This window comes from Acomys minous (assembly GCF_964271855.1).
Source record: "Acomys minous genome assembly, chromosome: 15".
Classification (NCBI taxonomy): Eukaryota; Metazoa; Chordata; class Mammalia; order Rodentia; family Muridae; genus Acomys; species Acomys minous.
The window spans coordinates 8,756,484-8,782,312 of NC_140497.1; the positions used below are offsets into that span (position 1 = coordinate 8,756,484).

The 25,829-nt window shown below is 45.7% G+C and overlaps 1 protein-coding gene across 5 annotated transcripts in view; it reads left to right on the forward strand.

Annotated features, from left to right (window-relative positions):
• The window catches only part of DLGAP2 (DLG associated protein 2), a 704,261-nt gene that overhangs the window by 404,999 nt on the left and 273,433 nt on the right, over positions 1 to 25,829 (forward strand). For all 5 annotated transcript variants that reach the window (XM_084758843.1, XM_084758842.1, XM_084758846.1 and 2 more), the window contains one exon: positions 6,688 to 6,720. In XM_084758843.1, coding sequence (XP_084614969.1) covers positions 6,688 to 6,720 — 33 coding nt within the window. The remainder of the gene's footprint in view (positions 1 to 6,687; positions 6,721 to 25,829) is intronic.

The window sequence follows — 25,829 nt, forward strand, 5'->3', positions numbered from 1 at the left end:
TTAGCTAAGCATACTAAAAGTTTCACTCATTTTCTGGTTACCCTTACCAGGCAGTCCCACAGTACTCTATGACAATCTGAGTTCAATTTCCGGGACCCATATAGTAGAAACAGATGACTACCACAACCTGTCCTGTCACCTCCCACATGCACTGTTGCATATATACACCTTCACACATACCCACATACACACGTGCACACTCAAATAATAGATACGATGTTAAAAAAAAAATCAAAAGAGAGCAAAAGGAAACAAACTCAAAATGAAACTGAAAACAAAGTTCTGTGTTTTGCCCTTTGTCCTTATGTCCTTATATCCTTATATATTAATGTTTGAAATGTTCCACATGAGCCCCAAGACGCTACCGTGAAACCAATTATGAATCACAGGGCTGTCCACATTGATGTAGAGTTAGGTTCCTGGCCTGTCAGGTCAAGTCCTTTGGTTATGCAATCATGGGGTTGGATGGTCATATTGTGTTGGTAGAAACTTGTGTGTGACATAGCCGCTTTGTTGTGTGGTTACATGGCATGTGTTAAGCCATTGTATCATACTGAGTTCTTGGGCGAGTGACACCTGGCCCCAGGTCTCAGCAAAGGCTTTGCTTGTTTGTGGAATGGTGGCAGAATCACAGTCGGGGTCAGCAGTGCTTTCTCACCTCTGACCTTCATGTTCAGGGGCAGTCAGTCTGGGACATAGCTTGGACGGGACAAAGAATAACATCAGTAGTATTCAGTATACCCACGTGTCTACTCATCTCAGCTGGAGGGGCTGGGAGAGACCATGGAAAGATGCTAATTAGTATCATTGCCCAGCACGCAACATCTGGCCTAGTGCACCCACTTCCCACCACCTCCATGCCCCATTGCTGTCCTTTTTCTGCCTTTCCCTCTCCTGTGGGTCACCCACAGGGACATCCTGCTCAGAGCAGTGTGTCATCTCTGTGGCACGCAGAACTGGGACATGGATTTGAATAAGCCTCGAGGATGAGGAGGCTCCTGTCAATAAACTCCTGGTTGGCCATGCCAGGAATTCTGTCTGGCTTTGGGGACTGTATGTGATTCAGCAGTCATGTGCAGGAGGTTCTTGGCTCCTGAGGCTTGGGGTAGGACAGGGCCACCCTCTCTCTCCCTTAAGCCAGCTGCACTCTCAGCCCCAGCTGGCTCTGCAGTCAGGAGAAAGAGCAGGTGTCCAGGAGCTCTCGCCGTGATAAAGCACAGAGAGGGCATGCACGTTGCTTCCCAAACAGAGTTGGAAGAGGCCTCTGTTTGAATATGTGGGTGCACTTCATTCCTTCCATAGATAGGTGCTTTCACAATCCACACGCACAGCTCCTTTCCTGAGAGATTAAAATAAGGCCCTTACCATATACCGGGGAACAGTGAGCTCGGCCCTGGCCGTTCGTGCTCCACAGCTCTGAGAATATCCAGATTCTCCAGGGGCTGCATGTGGTGCAGGTGTGTGTAGAACACAAGTGGGATCGTGGGCTAATTTCTCAGCCTGTGTTAATTGGCATAAATCTGCTGCGTTGTCCCCTTTTTTAAATGAGTCCGGTAATAGTGATGGATTCACAGTGTAACCAGCTCAGTTCTCATTACATCTAGCATGTTATAAATATGCGTTCCTCAGGAAGACTGACCACGGATCAAACCGGCTCACGCCGGACTCCCCGGGGGCCCTGTTCATCAGCATGGATGCCTTTGGTACTCAACCCTTTGGCCAAGGCTGGGGTGTCAGGGAAGGAGGTGAGGCAAGAGCTGGTGTACCCTTTCCTGGGAACTCAAGATGGTGGGGCACAAACCGCCATCTAGTAAGCTAAGGTCCAGTGCTGCCCACCATGAACTGCACTGCATGTGGCAGCTCATTCATCCATTCCCATGAGGAGAAGGTGAGCAATCGAGGTTCTAAAAGGTCATCCTCCCTATTGAGCCAGGATCTGTGGTCCACCAGCAGAGCAGTTGCTAAATCCTCCGAGTGGCCATTTTCTCTCCCCTCAGCTCATCAGTCAGTGCCATACCTTCATGTTAAAAGGTCACTTTCCTAGTGAGGCATGCTAAAGGGCAGCACCGTAAGTTTCCCAGTGTTTCCGCTGGCCTTAGAGTCGCAGGGCAGAGTTAAGTTAAGCAAACTGAACTATGACAGATTCTCACAGGCATTGTCTGCCTTGCATTACCTTACCACACGTCTTTTCTCATCACATGCCACCCTCACCACAAGGCCATGCTGGTCTCCCTCTGCACAGCCAAGGCCAGACTGAGGCATCTTGCCGTCTTAGACCAACTCTTGTTGTCTGAGCCATTGTCCCCTGGCTTCATGATTCTGTAGCTTAATCTCATGGGTGGGGACTAACTCCACCCTGTCCTGCCATGCCAGCATACACTAACAGCATTCACTTAGAAAAAGGACCCCCCCCAAAAGGCATCTGTCACCTGCACCCTGCTGACCACATGGCCATTCCCTGCATCTCAAGAATACCCACCTCCTTCCATCTCAAAACACTTCCCGACGTGCTCCCAGTGCTCCCAAACTCAGCAGTCAGATTTATGCCCCTGTGGTAAAATGCTCAAGTCAGCCCAGTGATTAAAGGGAAAGTTTTATTTTGACCAATGGTTTCAGGGCTCCGTGGCCATTGGCCACATTGTCTTGAGCCCGTCGTAGCACAACACTCCACAGTGGAAGTACACGCTAGAAAAGGTTGCTGTCGAGATAGAGATGGGCTGGAGTCTTCAATCCCCTCAGAGGACATACATGCAATGCCCTACCTCCTCCCACTAGGCCATACCTTCTAAAGGTTCCACCATGACCCAGTAGTACCAAGCCCTTAGCACTAGGGCATTTGGTTGGCAGTCTGTATCTTGAGCATATCACAGGAAACTTGATACGCCTCTCTGTCCCCCACCACACAGTGTCTCCCCAGCTCACTCCAGAGCCACTGGAAATTCATTCCCACTGCACTCAAATTGCACTTGGTGAAAAGCTTTCCTAGCTTTAAGCAGTTTTTTTAAAAGAGAAGGTTTCCTAATTTATGCATCTCCACTCTGTAGGTCCCAGTCTTGGCTGTTACTGCATTGTACCCATATCCACCATTTTATGGTTGTTTTTCTCCATTGTAAGTTTTCTGTATTGTTTAAAGTTTTCACATGGAAAGTAAGAAGCCTTTAGGGATGTGTTAATTCAGCTGCCTTTTGTGTGCATTGACCTTTGAGGCACGCAAAGTAAGTGTTTGGTACTGATTGTGATGCTGGGACCAACCTTGGTTCGGCCCCTCTTAGAAGCAAAGAGAACCTTAGCCTCCCTCCTGGCCTGCAGCTCCATGTTCCCAGCACCTCCTCTCTGCTGTAGTCCTTCCATCAGCTTCTTCCCAGTTCTATCGAATCATAGGGTTGCCTCAGCTGTCCCCTGCAAGTCCTCACAGGCCTGGAGCTTCTGTGCAGTGTGCTTGGGGCCTCATTAGTCTATGCTGCTGCCGTCCTCGCTGTCTGTGTGGCATTGCCCTGGAAGCTGTATGACCCTCTCACCACACACCCAACTATCAGATATAGTCAGCACACAAGGACAAAGGGAGCAGAAGTGACAAATGGGGTTCGGACTGCCATGAGTACTACAGACGAGACTTCCAGGATCAACTTCAGAGAGGAAGCTCATTTTATCGCTTCAAGGTTGAGGCGTATAAGGTTCTTAGGGCCATAGATAGGAAGGGCTGGTTGTTCACAACACAGTACTGACTGATTGTTCATAAAGTTGTACTTAATTATGCTATGGGCAGGCAAAGGAGTGGGACTCCTGAGTCGTGTCACATAGCTCTTGTGCAGGCTCATCCTCCAAGCAAGGTCAGGCATCTGTGCCTAGAGACGCTTTCCAGGTAAGGTCAGGCAGAGAAGAGGAAGCCCTACTGACACAGGGAGTGGTCCATCTTGCTCCAAGCTTGGAGAGCTATGTGTACATGATGGACTGCGGCCTTAATAGCAGGGTCTTTCATCACTGGTGGCCACAATGTCCAGATAATGTGACCCTGAATGGATAGAGCCTTGACCCAGTGTGCCATCTCCATTGGGTACTTAGTATATAGGTCCTTCGTGTCAGTATGTAACCCCTGCACTGGCAACCCCAACATGCTGTGACCAGGAACTCTTGGAGTCATTTACTTTAGTCCAATCTCAGTGATGTATTTAATAAGAGGTGCCATCAAACCTGGTCACTTGTCAGTTGGTGCTATAGCCGCAGAGGCCAGCTGTGGCTTTCATAGAGAAGTAGACCCTTCACTGTGCTCAGGAGTAACGAGTGTAACCACGGGTCCCTGTGATCTTCCTTCAAATAGTACTTTAAAGAATGAGGTATAGATGCACTAATAATTCAGCTTGAAATAGCACCCACTCAAAACTTTTGTTATGAGGACATATATATGATTCTGGACGAGCTGGTACCTCTATTCTGGGTGATCTTTGACTTGTAGGTTTGAATTCACTATAAGGATCCTTACTGTGCTGTCGCAGGGTGTCAGCTAGACCAAAGGAAATCTCTGCAGGAAAGATCTTAACCATGGGTCAGAGTCCATGGGCATGGACTCTGGGCATTGTAGTGCATGACATAGAGCCGGAAGCTGGGGCATTGACTTCAGGTCCACAGAGCAGAGAGTGGGTTGGTTATTGCTGAAGGTAGGAATGGTTGTTGCTCTCTGGTGCATAGCCACCTAGTTATCCACGGTGGGTGTCCTACAAGGCATGGTCCTTGCCACTCTATCACTATTTTCTCGAGGCCTGGGCCCTCAGCATGACTGTTACCTACATGTGCTCTGCATTGGGTTTATAGGTACTGTGTAAAGTTGTTGTGGTATAGTTTAGAAACTTTGTGCTCAATTTGAGGGGCTCCTTTTCCGTGGGGGTCTTGTTAAAAAATGCTGGCAGTGTAGGCGCTCTGTGTGTGTGTGTGTGTGTGTGTGTGTGTGTGTGTGTGTGTGTGTGTGTGTGTGTGAATGGATGAGTGAGTGATATTGCCTCAGTGTCGGTCCCCAGCTCCTATAATGTTTGAGACAGGGTCTTTCTTATTGTCCACTGTTCTGTGTGCCAGGCTAGCTGCCCGTATGTTTCCCAGCTCTGCCTCTCATCTTTCTGTGGGGGTTAAAGATGGGCGTGCTAATGTGCCAGCTTTTATCTAGGTTCTGGAAATCTGGACTCAAGCTGTAGGGCTTCCACAGCAAACACTGATTTACTCTACGGAGCTATCTTTCTAGCACGGGTTTTTACAGCAGTGCTCTTCTTGTGATGAGTGGAACAGGGCCACAGCCCAAGACAGCTCCTCAGCCCTGCACCCTGGGGCAGACACCGAGACTGCATGCTCCTGCTGGAAACACATTATGCTTTTGACTCTTGGCTTTGCACGTGGGAGTTTCTCCCCCTACCAATGGCTCCAAGGATGTGTGTGAACTACCTCCATGCGAGTTTTTGCCTCTGTTTCCAGTGGGGCTTATAGGATCCCTGTCAGATCTCCTTCTGAGGTGCCCCCCCATAAATGTGTGCACAGTAGACGCTTTGCACACTGGTCCTCTGCTTTTCTGACTACCACAAGGGTTCCATGTGTATACTATGGGCATTTCATACCCCACTGTGTGTCTGCCTGTACACTCAGATTGCTGTGCCCTTGTACTTTGGAGTCTAGAGATATGCTGGGTCACCATGCCTATGCACCCCAAAGTATGTGCATCAGCAAACAGTGGTCACCATGCTTATGTGCCTCAACATTGTGTCTAGTTGAAGACAGAAGTCACCATGCCTTCGGTACCCTCTTGTATGTGTCTGGGTGCACACAAAGGTTACCGTACCTGTGTATCCCAATGTATATGACTGAGGACTGAGTGGTACAGAAGTTACCATGCTTGTGTATTCTAAACCCTGGGTACACACATAGGTCACCATGACTCATTACCCTATGTGTGCCTGTGCGACAGGACGCCGTTATGCTGTATACTCTCTAGTCAGCCAGAGAGTCAAACTTTGGAATCTGTCCCTGATTCCTAGGGAGGTCTGTGGCTCTCTCAGGTCCTTGAGTTTTAGGAGTGGGTAGTGTGTCTATTTCTGGACTGTAGGCAGATATCAGTCTTCCTACACTTGTGTCTGTGCTATAGGTTCTGTGACTCCCCCCGCCCCCCACGCCCAAGTTATATACTGCAGATGCCATGGTCCTGTGCATCCCTGTCCATTCTAGTGAGCCAGCTTTGCAGACACGGCCTTACTTATGGAGAAATCAATCAGTGTTGGTTGATTCTGGTGTCTTTATTGCGATGCGCTTGCTATACTTTCTATATCTGAAGGTCATCATGGCTGTAAATTCTAATAGATCTGTAGTCACACATTTAGCTATTGAAAATGGTAACTCCACACTCCCAATTTCATCTAAGTAGCCTGAAGGTGTTGAGCCTTGTGCAGTTATGAAAATGTATCTGATGTGCACTTATGCATATGACAGAGAGGTTGTTATCTTAATAAAGTATAATGTTCAAGGCATTTTCAAGTCCAGGTTTTAGATAAAACTTGCTGAATGGCAAGGTCAGTGCAGCACTGCGCTAAGGACGCGGGGACTCTGGGCACTGGAGTTACAGCTGCGTGAGGCTGCTGTGGCTGCCTGCCTTCATGAGTAGTCAGTCTGCAGTCATGGTCTTTGCTAACGCATCTCTTTCTCTTCTCTCCACAGAGTCTCAGTGTACCCTTTGTGGAGAGCCGGAAGGTGAGTACCTCACTTCTGCTCTAGTGGGCGGGGCACCGTCGTGTCTCATGAGTTGGATTGGTGGTGAGGACGAACTTCTGCAATGGGCGCGTTAGACAGCTTTGAAGCTGAAAGTTGATTCTTTGTAGTAATTGATGGGACATGTGAGTGAAACAAAACCGAGCTCCTGAGTATTAAGAGTGTCCCTCTGATGTGAAATCAACATGGCAACCCATTGGCAGTATCACCCCCAGCCCCCATATTGCACTTAGAAATTTTATCTGGCTTTCTCCAGATAATAGATGACAATATGCATTTGCTAGCCTTAAAAATAGTCCCTAAAGCTTCTAATGAAGCTCACATCACAAGAGCCTTGACTGCACCTGAAGGGATGTGCCGGAGAGAGCGAGCTGTCTGTCCTAACATCAGGAATGGAAGTTCCAGGCATTTGAGTGTGGGGTTCCTGGGGTGATGCTCTTTCAAAGCTACATCTCAGAAATACTGAAAGCACACTCATGTAATGTTTTCCAGTGGTACGATGAAGGAAGAAGATGTAGTAGCCATCTTGCCCCTATTCAGGGGCACGTCTGAAGCTGGGTTTTGATTTTGTGTGTTTCAAAGAGACGTACCAGCTCCAAAACCAGCAACCCTTGGGGTTCCAGGGAGATACAGTAGCTCAGCAGCTGCCGTGGGGCCAGAAGCCAGCCCCTATTCCCTCTCTTGGTATGGATCCTAACACTGGCTCAGGAACTGTGTGTCAAAAGACTTGAATTCCTTGTCGATGAACTGAACAGATTCCTCTGCAAAATACAAAACAGCATAATACCAAGCTAATCTGAACATTCTAACCAGTGGGCAGTTTCTTCAGCCGGGTGGCAAAGGAGTAATTTGACAAAGTTTCCCAAATTCTTTATGTGTCACTAACAGCACAGCTGCATAACACAGGTTCTCTGGTGATGAGGCCTGGTAGTTTACAGGACTCTATCTCTGGTCTGAAGGAAAAGTGTGTCCTTCAAAGGGATGCTCCTCTGTCTTATGGTTGCTGTGTGGCTCTCCAACTTCTTATGGTCCTCAGGACAGTGAGAGACCCATAATTTCTTATCATTATAGTTATTCTGTGTTACTCCCAGCCTGGGAGCAGTCATTGTGCTCCTGTTTCAAGTCCAGTGTCTTTGTCCCCTCCCCACTTCCTGGTGTAAGCTCAGCATGCTGGGGGATAGGAAGGAACCCTCCTAGGTCTCAGCCTGACCAGATTCAAGCAAGTTTCTTCTGCGCAGCTCTCCTGTGTGCTGAGGTTAATGCACCGTGTGTGGTGTGCGGGCCTCCAAGAGCATCTCCTAATTCTAGCAACACTTGTTTTAGAGAGGTCGGCCATGCTGGCTGATGTCTCAAATATTACAGGCAGAGTGGTGGCCAAGAAGGGGTTTGGATTCCTTTTTAGAATTTCCTGGACAGTGATATTGTGTCTAGGAAGGACCCAAGTCTCTCATCGTAGGAGTTGACGCCCCTGCCCTGAGGACTGTTGGATGGTTAGGTTCTCATCTGTGTCCTAGACACTCGGGGGATGCCCCACATGCCTGTCCTTGTTTAACTTCCACATTGCCCGTTTCGTCAGCACACACCACAGTGTATATGGCTCTGGGATGGATCCGCTTGTAGCTACTCATGTAATAGTAATCCCAGCTGGAAGGTTAGGAAGAACATCCTGATGTGGGGGAGGTCCTGGTCTAGTCTTCCTGAAACTGGCTGCCCTGACCTTCCTGACCATCCTTCTCTGAGGCCCTCCCAGGAGCTGATTCAGTTGTGTAAGTGGTACCTTTCCAAGCAAAAGAAAGAGAGGAGGGGCTGCCTGGGCTCAGCTGTGCTTTGTTTTTCAGAAGCACTAGCATATGAATATTCATAGGTTTTTAAATCATTTAAGTAATTAGTCTAAGTGAGAGCTGGCCCGGTGCAGCGGATGGATTCTAGAATCAGCTCTTTTTGTTCAGTAATTTCTTCAGTGGTGTCTATGTGGAAACTTATAAATGCTGTCACACAGAAGGGGTCAGAGCCAGAGGACTCTGCAGTACAAGGCTCAGTGCTGAGCATGCCTCCTTGAAAGGGCAGGGTTGAAACCTGGCTGAGGTAGTGTCCCCCCTCCTCCTGTCAGAAAGCAGTTAACAGCCTTTCCTGGCTAACCAGTGAAGTGGGAAACACCTATTTGCATTTTAATGGTTAGTTCTTTTGGAGAGAGCCATTTCTTCACAGAACTGGAATAATTAGCATCATCTTGGAAGGTAGTATCTGTCAAACAAATGAGACTGCGAGCGAAGTTGACAGAGGGGTCTCGGAATCCTACAGCTGTGCGTCCCGACTATGACTAAGCCAGATTTTTCAGAGAACCCAACATTTTAATCGTATGCAAAATGTAGATCAAGTCTTCAATATGCAAATTGCCTGCATGGCCTATATTACCAAGCTCTGAATCTTGAAGGCTACGTATTTAATGAGGTATTAAATATATAGTCTCTTTCTAGCAATAACATAGAGGTGGCTCAGCTGCTGTGGATCCTGAATGTCCTCCAGTCCACCACTGTCAGGAGGTGGTCACTACAGTGTTTTCCCATAGCAATCTCAGTTGTTACGGCGACACACCAACCTGATGCTTAAACTGGCTCCATCACCTTTCAATGGCCTGTTAGCTCATCTAACATGGAGAAGTGATCAACCAGTGGGCACCAGAGGCCATGTCAGAGGTAGCCCCTACTCCCCATATTACAGACACACAAGGAGACTGTGCTGCCTGTCTAGGCGCAGGGAGTCTTATGGAAGAGTTGGGGGATAAAGGACCTGGGGGGCACAGGAGCTCCACAAGGAGACCAGTGGAGCCAACAAAGCTGGGCAGAGGAGGGAGGGTGCTGCAGAGACTGATGTACCAGCCAAGGACCATGCATGGTGAGGACATAGTCTGTCATTTTAATATGGTAAAATAAGAGTATATCACCCTCTTAAAACTTTATGGATGGATATGTGATACCTTTTGCTTTTTAACGAGAGCACGGTAAAATATATGGACACTGAAGGGCCTGCAAACCCACAGGTTCATGGATTTGTCTGTTTATGGTTTGACCTGAGAAAATGCCTAATGACTAGTGACGGGCTGGGAGAGCATATCAGACCCACTGGGATGTGCCAGAGATTCCTTAGGTTCACGCCATGTAACTCAATTAAAATGCAAAACCAAACTATAATGAAGTAGATTTAACACGCAGGAATATTCTAAAAAGTGGCAGCCTGTGGTTCAGCACAAAGCACTCTCCAACAAGGGTCCTTGAGTCGTAACTTAAAGATACAGTGGCCAGTGGTGGTCATGTGGGTCTACACTTTGGAAATGTTCTTTGTAGACATTTCAGGCCAAAAGTAAAATTTAAGTTTTAAAATAATCTCTAAAATCATATAGTAAAAGATTTTCTTTCTAATTTATTCTTATTCTTATTATTATTTTAATCTTTCAAACACACAAAAGCACACATTACTTGGAGAACTTTGTTCAGATGTACAGAATCTTTTCTTTCTGCTTTCCTCCCTTAACAGAGCATGACTAAGAAGTAATGGACTTAGGAGCATTATGCTCTTGATTTTTTAGTACAAGAAATTCAAGATTTTCCCCATAAGTGACTCTGAACAATAGAAAATCTCCCCCACCGCTCTTCACCCTCAATAAATGGGTGTCACCCTGGGGTTTCAAGACTCCTAAACAATAGAGACAATGAATCAGGCACTTTCTGACAAATGGCCACCAAAGTATTTCTGTCCCACCCACAGTCCATTCTGCCTCGCTGGAGAGGGAAGGCTATGGCCGCTGCATGTCTGCTCACTTTAAGGCTGTACTTTTTAATTCTGTGCTTTAGATAACAGTGGCCTTTTTTTTTTTTTTTTTGACTGTTGTTCTTGGATAGTGAATAGAAGATAACCAGCTTTTATTAAGTTCTCGAAATGAGCCAGGCACTCCAAAAGAATTAGCGTTGCCTAGGAACTGAGGCCTCTGCCAGCCAGCCTGTCTTCCAGGAACGTGGGGTAGTTTGTCGTTTTAGCACAAACCTGAAAGAACCTGAAAGGGTTGGAGTGGGGTGGGGTGCGGTGAATGCTGTCCTTGGAAGTTTGTACTGGAGGAGATCGGGACATGGGAAACCTAGGGAAACCTTTCCCAGTGAAGGCCCAGAAAAGTGCTTCAGAGCACATAGCAGAAATCCTTTCAGTGCAGCAGAGAGAGGGGGAAAGAAGGCGTGGAGGTAAAGAAGGAGACAGAGACAGAGACACAGAGAAGGGCACACACATACAGAGACAGAGAGATACAAAGACAAGAGGGGGGCAGTCTGAGGAATGAAAGGCCTGGGGTGAGCATGTAGTTCTGACACCTGAGCAGATGTGATTTATGGCCTGTGATAGGGACGGGGCAGATGAGCCCCTCAAAGTAGACCTAGACGTTCAGAAGTCTCCCCACCAATGAGAAACGACCTGTAAGAACACTGGCCAAGGATAGCCCCGACAATGTGCATTACCACCTGAGGTTGTAACTAACCTGTTGGTAGCACACGTTATTCCCCATAGATGCATGTCCTAAGCAAGAACATGCCTCTGGGACTCCCATCTATATGGTGAGGAAGATAAATGGGGTGAAATTCATGTGAAATATTTCCACTCTGTCAGGGCCCAAGTGCTCTGGATCAAAACCACAGTGTGCCCCCATGAAACAAACCACCCCCACCTTAAATGGGCAGAGAGAGCATCGGAAACCCTGTGAACACACTTCAAGGGGGAGAACAACCAACAGTAGATCAAGGGACCGAAGCACCGGAAACAGACTTACACAGGCACCAAGTATGTTTGAAATTGTTAAATGGGGTTTCAAAAGAAAAGCAGCAAAACAAAACAGTGAAGAGTGACCTGAATCCTTTAGTTTGACTACTGTGGACATTCTAAGGTGGAGTAGCTAGAGCTGACGGGAGAATCAGTAAACTTGAAAACAGGTGTGAGCATACTGCCTAGAGCTCTGCATAGTCTGTATGAAGGGCAATAATAAAAACCACGGAAGGTGACCGCAGAAATGCTGTGATATGTCTGGGCTCCTGTGAGAAGCTGAGGAGGGAGGGACACAGGAGGATTAGACCAAGTAGCCACGGCCACGGCCACAGCCACAGCCACAGCCATAGCCACAGCCACGGCCACAGCCATGGCCGAGATTTTTTTTTCCAGAAGTAAAGATGTATGTTGCCACTTTTTATCTGAAGGTTCCTGAAGCTGAAACCAAATAAATAAAACATCCTCAGACCTCAAAGTGAAGCTGTAACGTGTGATACAAATAGACAGCTCTCGAATAGAGCCACGAGAATGCACAGACAACAGTCCTTGTGACTCTCTGCCTTCAAGCTGATACCAGAGAGAGTGAACATACCAATCTAGAGACAGCCAGAGCAGGGGGTGGGGTGGGGGGTGGGGTGGAGAAAATAGCACAGTGCCACGTGAAGCTGAATAAAAAGGGGGGAAAAGGGATACAGACAGACAGCAGCACCAAATGCTCACTCAACATTACCTGTGTCACTGGAAGCTTAATCTGTTAATACAAGGACAATGTTCCAAAGAGCAATACCAAGTACTATGTTAGAACTGTCTCAAAATATGTGATAAAGAAAAGAGGATTGCAAGGAGAAAATGGCAAAACAAAGATCATGAGAGGAGATGGCCTTTTAAGAACCCAGAGCCTTTTTGAAGGTATCTGGTCACCAGAGTGAAAGCACTTTAAGCGCATGTGTGCTCTATGGCTGGCAGCCCAGGCAGACCCTGGCTCCTGTTCAAGGTCTGTCCTGTACGCGCCTGGCTCCTGTGACCCATCTAAATGTTTGTTCGTACTTTTGTTGGGAACTCTTGTACAAGCTCAAGCCTCTCTTCGTTTCCAGGTGAACACTGATGCCATGGAAGAATCCCACAGGCTCCCCTACCAAGGTGGGGCGTCATATCTCTGGAGTCACTCTCCTAATGGTCCTTCTAGCTCAGAAAGACATCTCTAAGGCCAACTATAAGCCACTGTTTCTGAAGCCTAGGCTGGATCAAATAAATCTTTCCATTTTATCCAGGTTTCTGATTGCCCACAGGATGACTTCTGTATCCAAAGTTGCCATCATTTGAACTGGCTTGCCAGTCTAACACCTGCTTACCTCGCTTGTTAAACACTGCTCACCTCTGGTCACCACATGTGAACCCACAGTTCCAAGGTGCAGTGTGCCAAAGGCTGTTGTGATGAAAGAAGAGAAGAGAAATAAAGACTAGAGAGCAAGGTGTGTGTGTGTGTGTGTGTGTGTGTGTGTGTGTGTGTGTGTGTGTGTGCACTTGTATGTTCACAAAGGGCCTTTAGGATGCACAGAACCCTTTGCAGGCACTGCCTCAGCAGAGGTTAGTGTTCACACACACTGTAGAGAATGATGTAATACCTTTATTTTGAAAACACAGTGGTCTAGGAAAAGATCTCTGGGTCAGCTCAGTCTCTGTGCCCTGGCTGGGCTTTCCTGTGCATCCTCCATCATGGATACTAAACTCCACACCTCTGTACAGTGCATAGACTACACATGGTTTCCAGCTTTCTTCTAGAAGTGCTTGTGGGAACATAGTGAGCACCACATACTGAGTTCAGGGTTTTCAGTACCCCCCACCCATAAACTACATTTCTCTACACATAGTGCCTGGCCAGGTCTTTCCCCCTCAGAGCTGTGTATTTGTGAGAAAATGTGTATAGCTAGGATACCTGCTCCTGCTGCCAACCAAGACAATTCTGTAAGTGCTACATTTAGAATTGGTTGAAGCCACAGATTAAATGTGATAAGATAAAGCGAAAGTGAAGATGAATTGCACTCACCATCTGGTGTCTGAGACTGGGACAATTATGCATTTATGCTGAATGATATAAATGCACAAATGAGCCCTGATTTTTGAGTTTCTTTCTTTTTATAAATAATATCCACTATCTGAGATGTAGACAGGAAGACTGTTTTCCCTCATCCATTTGCTCCGGAACGTTATAGCACTGGGTAATCTGAATATCAGGTCTCAAGATGGGTATGGTTGCAGCATTGTCCATTTTCTTGTTGGCAGTGCTGTGTTTGATTTTTGCATTTTGAATCATGTTTCAGAAATATGTTCAGAAGAGATGAGCCCATTGAGTAATAAAGAAAAGTATTAGAGAAACCCTAGCAATTCATGATTAGCTCCTTCACAACACCAAACGTAGTGGTGCCACAGAGGAGTTCAGGGCAGGACAGCCAGTGCCATCTGTCTCCTGTGTCAGGCTTACCACTTTGAAGAAAACCCAGCTTGGTCTTCGAAGTCCTAGGGTGTGCATAAAGCACTCCAGACTTACTGTGGCTTTGCCAATTGGCTCAGCTAACATCCTTGAGAGGGATTCTGGGATCTTACCTCAGAAACATCAAGAGGCTCGGTGCACCCGAGTCTGCCACAGCCCTAGAAGTTCAGTGTCTCAACTTATGGCTTATTTCCTCTTCATTCATCAGCTGAATACTTATGTTTCCCAGTGGCAAATAGCATAGCAGGTGTCAGGACTCTTTGAAAATCAAGGAGGCATTTGTGTTATGGGTGCCGCTTGGCAGCGTCTTACGTTCCTCTTGGAAGCCCCGGCCTTACCTCTCAGATGTCTGCAGAGAAACCTGCATTGATCACTTGTCTGAGATCCTCTTGGAGGAGACAGGAAACTAGAGGAAAAGCCCCTGTTTAAACAGTAAGGCTTAGGAACTGGGATGAAACAGGCTTTTCAGCTACATTCTACCCCATGTCTCTGTATCATCTTGGACTCCTGACCTTCTCATCTGCCCATGTGTGGATGCCCCCTGCCTCTCTTTAATTTTGACTCCTTTTGCCTGTAACTCACAGCTTTATATAAATCACAAGAAACTACAGTGGAAAGAAAAGATGGTGGTTATTATAACTTTAAGGAGTTCAAAGCCTGGATGAAATGTGGTTGTAGCAGCATTTGGAAGGAGGTCCAATCGATCCCTTATTTGGCATCCTCACTGCTGTGTTTGTGTTTACAAATTCAGGCTTTCGATACCATCTCTCTTTTCATGTAATGGCTGATAGGACAGTCCCTCCTCCCTAGGGGCCGTGTTACTGTGGCTATGTTCATTGTGTTGCCTTCTCTATGTGAGTGTTGAATGGTTGAGGCTTTCAGCTCTCTGTGCAGGATGACCTTGGAAGGAGACTAGCCCACCACAGAATTATTGGTCTCCCCTGCCCCCAACCTAATCTTGTGATCTGATGACCCATAACTTAGGCCATGAGCCTAGAAGTAAGTGAACAACTGCCATGGGCTGGCCAGTGCTGGCACTGTACGTCAGGTCCAGAAAATCCCTGTAGTGTGTGGTGTGATGCACGGATGGTATTTTGGGAGCATCAGAGGTAAATCAGATAGATGGAGGGTTTTCTAAAATCTGAGCTAAATATTTCTCCACCTATTCATTGGTGCAGAAGAGATACAAGGACCCGTTGGTGACTGCAGCAAAGAGGGAGCCATGTTCAGAGTAATGCTTAACTATGTTAGAATGATAAAAAAAAAACCCTCTTTAGAATATAAACAAAAATGACATGACTCAAGGAGAACTGAGCCCTGAGTCTTCTTTGGATATTTTCACTGAGAGATTTCTAGAAACTGAAAGGAATGTAGAAGATAGAATGTTATGGAGAGAAAGGCACCAAATGTGAACGTCGATTACCCAACCATTATGGACTTAGTGGTGCAGACACTGGCTTTGTTCCAAAATCACTTCTGATGTCTGTGACCTCTGCCTGGACTCCTGCCTCCTGTCAGGGACCATCACCTTCCCTGGGGCAATCACAAGTCCACATTTGCTGTCTGCATGCCCATGTGTCTACAGAGGGAAGCCTTTGTTTTGAACTTTGTTTGTTGGGCTCCCTCCCCGACGCCCCCCCTCTGTGTTTAAAATAATGTTTTTATTAGTTCTTTGATGATGTAATACAATGTGTATTGATCATACTCACCCCCACTATTTCCCCCTAACTCCTCCCAGAAGACCCTGTTTTGCTCTGATACTCCCAGATCTCTGCATCTTCAGACAAACAAAGCACATGAGTTGAACAAGCTTAGCTAGAACCCAGCCTTCTCCCTTTATTACCTAAAGACCCAGGGCCCTGAATCCTAAGACCTGCTCTGTTCCCCTATGTGACATAAGTTTTAGTATCAGAATAACAACTGAGAAATGGTGGTACTCTGTGGCTTCCATATTTGAGTTTGTTATTGATGGCCAACCAGTTTCAGTTCTTAATTCTAAATCTGTTTAGGTGTGTGGAAAACAGATGTGAACAGGAAAGGTCTTAGTCTAAGGAACATCTGCGGCGGGTGAACCAACAGTTGGAATAGGGCTAAAGGAAAACTGGTTGTGATGAATATTATAGATAAATTGTTTTAGGAAGGTGATCCCCAAGTCATGTCCTTTGATGTCCAAGTAGATTCTAGATGGCTTTGCTTTGAATCGAACACCAAGAAGCTTTAGGTTATGGAAGAATAAAAAATGGGTGGATTCTTTTCATTTCCTTTAACATTTGTTATTCCTTTAAGATGTAGCCATAAAAAATATTTTACCTCTGTCTTTCAGAACAATTATTCCCCAAGGGATAGAAAATTTCTTTCTCTTCTTCCTTTCCTCCCTCCCCCTTTTACACACACCACACATACACACACACACACACACACACACACACACACACACACACACACACGTACTATTCTACATAAATAGGATGAAATTCTGTGATTTTTAACATTTTGGATGGAACTAGGGACAGTTTTCTCAGTCAAACAAATCATCTACAGAAAAATCATTTTGTGCTCTTGAGTTGGTGTCGCATGGTGGCGACAAACACAGCTTCAGAGGCCTCACCCTGAGGTCAAATGGTCCTGTTGTTCCTGTGGTAAGGTAGAACATCACAACAAGAGTGTGCTGTGTTTTAAAACCTGCTCAGCTCATGGCTGCCACTGAGCAGTGTGAGAGAGGAGCAGGGTCAGACTAGGGTAAGATAGGCCCTCCAGTGACCTACTTCATCCTAGAGACTCTGCAGCTTCCTGATTGGTTATAAATGTATCCGTGAGGTCAGAACCCCACAGAAGTCAGGTCTCAAAGGCTTCTCTGCTGAACTAGGGCCCAAGCCTTCAACACATGAGCTCTGGGGAATAGTCCAGGCCTAAGCCACAACATGAAAGGTTTGAAAGTTGAGATTGGAATGGCAGCCATCAGAGTTGAGTTAGAGGGATGGGAGATGTTTGTTGGTTGGAGGCTACAACCTGTAGCTAGAAGTCTGTTTTAGGGGTCTAATAATTGTTGTAGTGGAGGCTGAGAACACAGGACTGCATATATAGAATCTAAGAGAGGAAACCTTTCGTGTTTTCATAACATCCATGCATGGGAAGGTCTCAGGTGAGGTGACACATGCATGGGAAGGTCTCAGGTGAGGTGACACATGCATGGGAAGGTCTGTCTCAGGTGAGGTGACACATGCATGGGAAGGTCTATCTCAGGTGAGGTAACACATGCATGGGAAGGTCTCAGGTGAGGTGACACATGCATGGGAAGGTCTCAGGTGAGGTGACATGTACTGGTGGCTGTAATTCCATGTAGCATACATGTCTGCAGCAGTGTCACACCATGTACCTTGACTGTGTTCCATTTCTGGCAGTCACTCCTCAGTAGAACTGTACAACTCAAAAGGAGCCATGTACAACAGACACACTGCTGCTTCTGTGCCATGCTTTGGGGGCAACCACAGCAGGGGCATGGCAGCTTTGTCGTCCCTGCAACTCTACTCCATCGGCATCCTATATAGATGCCATCCAAACAGGTTTTGACATAATCGTGAGCTAGAAAGTAAAACAGGACATGTGCACAGACCCCAGAAGGAAGGCACTGTCCCTCAGACTTGCCCCAACCTACACCGTGGTGGGGTATACTGTTAGTAGGAGAGACAGTGAGAGAGAGAGAGGGAGGGAGGGAGGGAGAGAGAGAGAGAGAGAGAGAGAGAGAGAGAGAGAGAGAGAGAGAGAGAGAGAGCAGATAAGAAAAATAAGCACTCGGCCAGCCCTGAGCAGAATGAAATCTTTGCTTGGGTCTCTCAGAGAATGTCTAGTTATGATCCCTGGAATACAATTTAAGATAAATACTTAGAATCATCCAAATTTACATTGAAGATTGTCAGTGCAGTTTCAGTGCAGATTAAAACTTGCTGCTGAGGGACTTAACTGGAATGTATATGGAAAGCTGACCTCACATCACTCTTTAAAATAGTCATGCTGGTTTTCAATTTGAGTAATAAAATTAGAGTGAATTCATTATTTCCCCATTCTGTCAAATTCTGGATAGTTTCTTAGGTATTGTGAAACAAATAAAAAAAAATGGGAAGTTATAATCTCAGTTAAGAAGCCGTAGTAGCATCCTCGTCTGAGGAAGAATGTGCAGCTCGTGGTCCTTGAGGTGGTAGCTTCAGTTAGCTTGTCTGTTGGGATTTTTTTAAATTGAGACTATTGAAACAGTGACTTATATACTGTGAGTGGTACATATAGAACACCTATGACACATGGAGCCCTATGCTAGTAGCCAAGGGCTTTGTTTAACAAGAGAGCTAACAGATCATAGCCATGTCATATGTTCTGTGATATTCTATGTTCTGTGTGTTGTGATAGTTTCCAGGACGTAGCAAGTGGCTTTGACTGTGGGGAGAAAGAGTCACTGCAAAGCCTTGCAACATAGGAGACCACAGAGGGGCCTTAGCTGAGAATTCAGCTTGTGGGTGGCTCTTCACATGCTGCGGGTACTCTGTCCCACTCTGCAAGGGGACTCAGGAGCTCAAGGCCGGTAAGCACCCAAAAGCTCCTGTAGGTCTCATTAAACTGAGCTTTAGGGACAAGAGGCTGTGGCCTCCTCAGCTTCTAAAGAACCAGCCACCATACTGCAGATTAAGTAATTCTGAAAGAACTATTTTTTATTAATATGTCAGGACCATCTGACCACTTGCAGTGAAATGTACTTGAACTTGGGTATTGATCTCAGCACCTCTGTTGTTACTAAGGCTCATCCCTATAGTTAAATGAATAAATTGAGAAACACCTTCATGTAGAAAGCTCTGTGTGGAAGGTGTTTGGGTGTCATTTTTGAGCCATATCCTCAGCACAGACACATAGGCCCCAGTGTCCAGGAATTGGCCTGAGATGGTAAGATTTGAAAGCTTGGGGAATAGGCTTTGTGAACTCAAGAGAGCCGTACAGAGCAGCCAGGCCTCCCCAGCGGCTACAGAGGCCCAGCATCTGGATGAAGCTCATAATCAGCTGGATGATTAGGTATCGGGCTATCACCCTCCTGCGTGAAGGTGTGCCCAGTGGGCAGAATGTTCCAGCATCATTAGCTTGGATATTGCACTGCAGCTTTTGCTTAAGCAGCCCCCGGGTTTTGCGGGAGGCCTCCTGGCTCCTCTAAAGCCCTTGAAGTTTACTGCATACACATGCAGGCCTGAATTTGAATCTAATCCAAATCCTCTAGCCAGTGTGGGCGCTCCAGCTCGAAGCCAGCTGCCTTTAATGAAGGGGCTGTGCACTGCATGCTAAACCGAGATAAGTTGCTGAGGCCTTCCAGGCCAGGGAGATGCCGTTCTCTTCAGAGGACAGTGCTGCGACCAGTGGGAGGCCCGGGCCAGAGCTTCAGGTGAACTTCTCCGATGTTAATACCTTTGTATATGGCCATGGCTCTTCATTATGACTTTGAAATCAATTCAAAACCTGAGTCACTCAAAAGCCATTTTTCTTTTATGAAAGTCTTGTCAATTTAAATAGCAACTTTGTGGTAAAAACCATTTATGGTAATAGTTCATTCAATCCAATAGTGTTATCACCAGTCAATCTACAGTACCATCTCTACTGTTATACTGTTATGAAATACACACACACACACACACACACACACACACACTTACACACTTTTTCTTGGTTTTTGAAGACAAGGATTCTCAGGGTAGCCCTTGCTGTCCTCCAAAGTGATGGCATTAAAGTCATGTGCCACCACACCCAGCTTGAAGACTATATTCTTAAATGATGATTTAACTTAAATTTTCATCCAAACTAACATTTAATGTAATTTTACATCTATACCTTAAATCTTACATTTACTTGAGATAAAATTATTTAAACTAGGGAACTCATTTCCCCCCAAAATAAGGGCACTGGAGCAATTTTATACACATGCGCAAACAGACACAATTATGAACCTACATATGTAGGAATGTAAGGATAAGTGTATACAGAAGAGAAGGCAGAAAGATTGTAAGAGCTGGAGATGACAGATGACATTCAGGAGACAGCCTCTTCCAGACACAATAGGACGCGCAGACTGTGACAACAAGCAAAAGTCGTAGGAAGTGGACACAGAGTCCCAGCCCTAATCAAGAAGCCATCTGCAATTGATACCTGCTGGGAACTGCAAGATCAGTTTTCTCCAGTGCACTGTCACCAAGACAGGCTGCATAGCCAGAGTAAGTGGGTAACACAAAACACAGACTTTTGAATGACAACTTTATGTTTGCTTTTTCCTGTCTATCTCTTTCCTTTCTTCTTACAATTTTTGTATTACTATTTTGTCATTTTAATTTTCATGTTTTGTTTGGTTTGGTTGAATTGGTTTATTTATTTATTTATATTGAGAGAGAGAGAGAGAGAGAGAGAGAGAGAGAGAGAGAGGGAGGGAGGGAGGGAGGGAGGGAGGGAGGGAGGGAGGGAGGGAGGGAGAGAGAGAGAAGAAGAAGGAGGAGGAGGAGGAAGAGGAGGAGGGAGAAAAAGCATGGAGTTGGACAGGTAGGGAGGTGAGGAAGATCTGGGAGGAGCTGGGAGATAGGAAATATGTTATCAAATGTATTGACACATATTTGATATATTTATACATTATATATTGTGTATACAAACATAAAAATAAGTATACAAAATACATTGCATGAAGATTTTTTTCAATTTGACCTACTGTGAGCCCAAATTTTAATTCTCTATTTCCTGCTGGGTTTTCCATCTGTCTGTGATTTGTAGTTACTGGTCTGTCTGAAATCTGTCTGTTGTGTGTGTCTCATCTGTCCATCTCTGTTATCTGTGTGTCTGTTGTGACTCTGAGTCTGTGCCTGTGTATCTGTCTATCCCTCCCCAATAAGAGCTTTGCTCTGTATCTATCAAACAGCGCGCGCGCTTACACACACACACACACACACACACACACACACACACACACACACACAGTGTGGGAAAAGATTAAGGGATTCTTTTAATTCAGGATTGATTTATTTTATTTTTGAAATTGGAATACAAGATTTCTCTCTTCCCTTTCTTTCCTCTCAACCCTCCTATATTCCTCTCTTGACTTTCCTTCAAATTAATGGCCTCTTTTTCATTAATTGTTATTGCATGAATGTGTGTGTGTGTGCATGTGCGCACACATGCACCAGTTCATGGAATGCTACTTGAATGTACATTTTCAGGGCTGACCATTTGGCACTGGGTTCTCTTCCCTAGTTAAGGCCACCCTCCCTCCCAGCTTCCCTCAGTTGCCTGTACTTGAGGCCTCATGGACTTCTCTCTCCACACTGGCAAGTCCATTGGTGCCATCTTTGTTCAGCTAATGTAAAAGAATCGTGTTTAAGAAGAGGTATGGGTGTAGCTTTCATCATTACTAGGGAACACAATCTCACAGCAACTCTGGCTCTTACAAGTCTCAATGTTCCCTGAGCCTGAGCCTTAGGTGACAGAGTATTTTGTACATGTATCCAGTGGGGCTGTGCATTTTGACTGGCTGTGGTTGTCTGTAGTGGTCGCCTTCTGCTGCAAAGAGATGCTTCCTTGATGAGGAGTGCACACACACTCACACATGCAGACACACAAACTTCTGTCAGGCAGAAGAACCCTTGCTCTGGTCCCTTCAATTCCACTCATGTGAGTCTTGTCCTTCTCCCTCCTCACAGCAGTGATGGGGTGACAGGTTAGGGAGGAGCCAGCCTGCTCACAACCTAGAGAGGAAGCTGCTCACTGCTGCCCAGCAGCCGGCCACACAGAGGAGAAGAGAGCTTTAGCCAAAGTGAGGCTGCGGGCTGGACTGTGCCATCAACATTTGATGGAGTCCTTGTGTGTCTCAGCAAGTGATGGACTCAGAAATATCCACCCCCTCACCAACCCTTTGAGTCTCAGGTAGTCTTTACAGCAGCTGTTCTCAGCCTGAGTCACAACCCCTTTGGAGGTCCAACAACTTCTTCCTCAGGAGTCATATGTCAGATATCCTGCATATCAGATATTCACATTGCTATTCATAACAGTAGCAAAACTTTAATTATGCAGTAGCAACAGAAATAATTTTCTGGTTGGGGTGTCACCACAACATGAGGAGCTGTACTCAAAGGTGGCAACTGGGAAGGTCAAGAGTCACTTCTTTAAAGTATGGCGCCACATCCTGCCAGTCCCCACCCTCAAATCTACCTTAGCCAAGAGCCGTCTCACTTAACGTTTCATCTGCCAGCTTTGTTGTTCGCTAAATGTAGTGCTTATTACAAACACAGTCTTGTCTTGTTACTTGACTCAGGGTTTTTCATTGGTGAACATTATCTATGTATCTTGTATTAGGAGGAAACATCATCTTCTCATTAAAATGACTATGTCTCCATTTTCACTGGATAGCTTCTGGCATCGTGGAGTTTTTAGGAATGTCGCAGCAAGGGACGGATGTGTTTCCTTCCAAATCCCATCCCACGTCATCCCTTGTGATCTACACTGCCCGCTTGCCTGTGCGTTGTGAGCGATCCCACAGCGCTAAAGATGCTCCTGAAATTCAATTCTTGTGGATACATATTACCCCACTGTGTGAGTCTACTGTGATCTATGGAAGTAATCCCCTTTTAATGGCTACATAAGCTGGTTCTAATTTTTTTACTAATATAAATTTTACCTTTATGAATATATTCATAGCTTTATCACTGTACTCATTCATGATTGTTTCCTCTGGCTAAATCATAGAGATTTGGAAATATAGTTAAGTCAGAGCATGGCTGCTTCTCTTCTAAGTGTCTGCTGCTCAGGAGTCATGCTCTGTCTTCTCCTGGACTCCATGCTCCTATCTTCTGGACTCCATAGGCATGAAGTGCACATATGGCACATATATATATATATATATATATATATATATATATATATATATATACAGAATACCTGTACACATGATATAAATCAATTTTTAAAATCATACACACACACATACACACACACACACACACTTAATTAGTTTGAGTATCTGATGATTTATAGAGCCAAAAGGAGATGATAATTCTACCAGAATTTGGGTAGATTACAGGCTTGGTTATAGAATAGGTGATTTCCAGCTGAATCATGGTTCCACATGGCAGCCAGTCAGATAACCGGCGGGTATCCAGGCAGGGCCCCGTGTGTGGTGGTCTCAGGCCACTAAGCAACAGACTCATCTCCCTCTAGAAGCTGACATCTCCAAGTGATGAGACAAATGTTATGAGGGAAGTTTAGGCGTTATGTGTGGAGAAGGGGAAAACTCACCCTGGAAAGAGCCTCTCAGGGTTCAGTTATTAAGCCTGCCTTGTGGTTGAATATCAAGAAGAATTGGGCAGCTTAAAGGAACTGAACAAAATCCCCAAAGGAAAAGAATTTGCTTTCTCTTCTCCAGTTGACAAGTTTCTCACTGTTTTCTCCAAGGCCGGCATGCAGAAGGCATGGTCTCCCTTTCCCCATCCACCCGGGCAGGTGGCTCTCCCAGACTTCACAGATCTGGTAGAATATTGTCTCAGGCCCCACCCAAACATGGAAGCTAGGAATCGAGGGGGGAGGGGGTTATGTTCTCTCTTTACAGCTGGAGAGCTGTTCGTAGGCTCCTTAGGACTCTCAACTCATTTCTGTGTAGAAGTAAAAGAGGAAAATCTATATACTGTCTGTGGCCCCTTCCAGGGGTTCAGTGAACCACATTACAGCATGACCTTTGTCTCTGAGGAGACCACAGCCTTTGAGGCTTGGCACTCACGTCATTTGCATACTTCTGAACACGATCAATACTCAATTCCTTTTCTTGTTGCGGGCTGAAGGAACAATTGGTAAGAAAAAGAAATGAATTCCAATGCTGCGAGATCCTTACGCTGACAACAAATCAACAACAAAAATGTATACCATCTCATTTACTTCCTGGTGTGGAAATGACTTGATCCTTTAAAAACCACATTTTACAAAATTCTGGTTTTAATAAAAGTGCACGTGTTCTTAGTCTAACCGAAGCTTCATTGGAGAAAAGAGAGTTCTGTGTAGCCGGTGGCTTTGATAGAAACGCCTTCATCTGTGCTCTGTGGTTGGGCCACGGGCTTTTTTGTTTGGAACACATCCCTGCAGCATTAATGGACAGCTCTAAGAGATTCTCTAGACAACAAAAGCTCCGAGCTAAACAGACACCCTTGTGTCATCTGATTGTCTGTTCAGGGGAAAAGACTGGCTGGCTTGCTGGCTCTTTGGCCAGTCTGATGTTTGGACAAGGACTAACCACTTCTGTCCTTCACACGGACAACCCCCTCCCATGAGCTGGGTTTATACATAGGAAATGTCTTCTAGTTCAGACCAAAAAATAAAAATAAAAAATAAATTAAAAATAAATTTAAAAAACCAGACTACCTGAGGGACATGAACTTTATCCACCAGAGAAATAATTTTAACTGCAAAAATTTGCAAACCAAGAACAACATAGTCTTTTTCTAACTGAAAACGGGCAGAATTGCAGATAATTGAGATTTCTCCCTGTGGATTTGCAGTCATTGTTGAGCCATTTTAAACTGGGGCACTGCCAACCTCCGAAGCCTTCTGTGAGACAGCTGTGTGCTGTCTTGATAATTCTGATCTTAGTATTTACCTGCTGCTTCACTGGGCTCCAGCATGTTCCCGCCTATTGAGTGATTACTCACTGACAGTGAGGCTCTGCTTATATTTTATGTTAATATGAGGACATCGATACTGGCCATCCTAATTGATTATATCAAGCACTAAGCAAGTTCAACATGTCCAAAACTATGCTGCAAGAGAGAAGCAAGCATCTTAATTAGTGCACAAAAAACAAGTCGCAGAGGGAAATTAGACTTCTAGCTTTATTGTTTTTTTTTCTGCTGCTGGATAATAACTCACCATAAACACAGCATCAGAAGACAGCCTGTGTCTGCTGTCCTGCAGCTTCTGAGAGTCAGGGGCCTGGGCTGGCTGAGCCCTACCTGTGGTGAGGCTATACGCTTATGTATAGGCCCAGGAGATTTCTGTATGATTCATTTCCTCTAAGCCACGAGATTCATGGCTCCTTGCTTCATTAGCCTGTGGCAGATATTTAGAGCAAGTCAGGTGACAGGAGAGAGTGTCTTCCTCATAGCAGCGCCATCCCAGAAGTCACTCATCACCTTGACATCCTCTGACAGTCACACACAAATTTCAGGTCCCGTTCATACCCACACAGGCTGGCACACCACGTGGCTCAAGGCTTGCAGCCATCTAGACCGTGACACACATGGGAAGGTAGCAGGGACAGTAGCCTCAACCGTCGGGGGTTACAGAGTGGTAGTGAGTGATGTGCTGGCAACTTTCACATAGGCTCTGCAGTTCTGCATACTTCTGCTCCAAGAATCCTTAGTGACCTCACTCTGGTGCCCACATGTGGCTTCAAGGGACGCACACTTCCTCCCAGTCAGTCTGATGCCTGCTCTGGAGCTGGGTCAGGCTGGACTAGATGCATCCTGGCTGCTTCTCCTTTCTCTAATTTTCTTGATTACATCTCAGTGAGTCTGTGACTAACGGTTCAGACTAGCTCTGCATTTGTTTTACAATATGGTTGTACCCTAGCATCTTCCCATGCATTTCCTTGAGATTAAGGGTAGCCCATGAATATTTTAGTGAAAGGGGAGAAAAACCTGATTGTATCATGAGACCTGTTTATTTATCTCCACTTGGTGAATGAACAGCGATTGGTTTTCTCTGTGTCAGGAAAGTGCATGCCAATCTGGGTATTTAATCAGACAAGTAC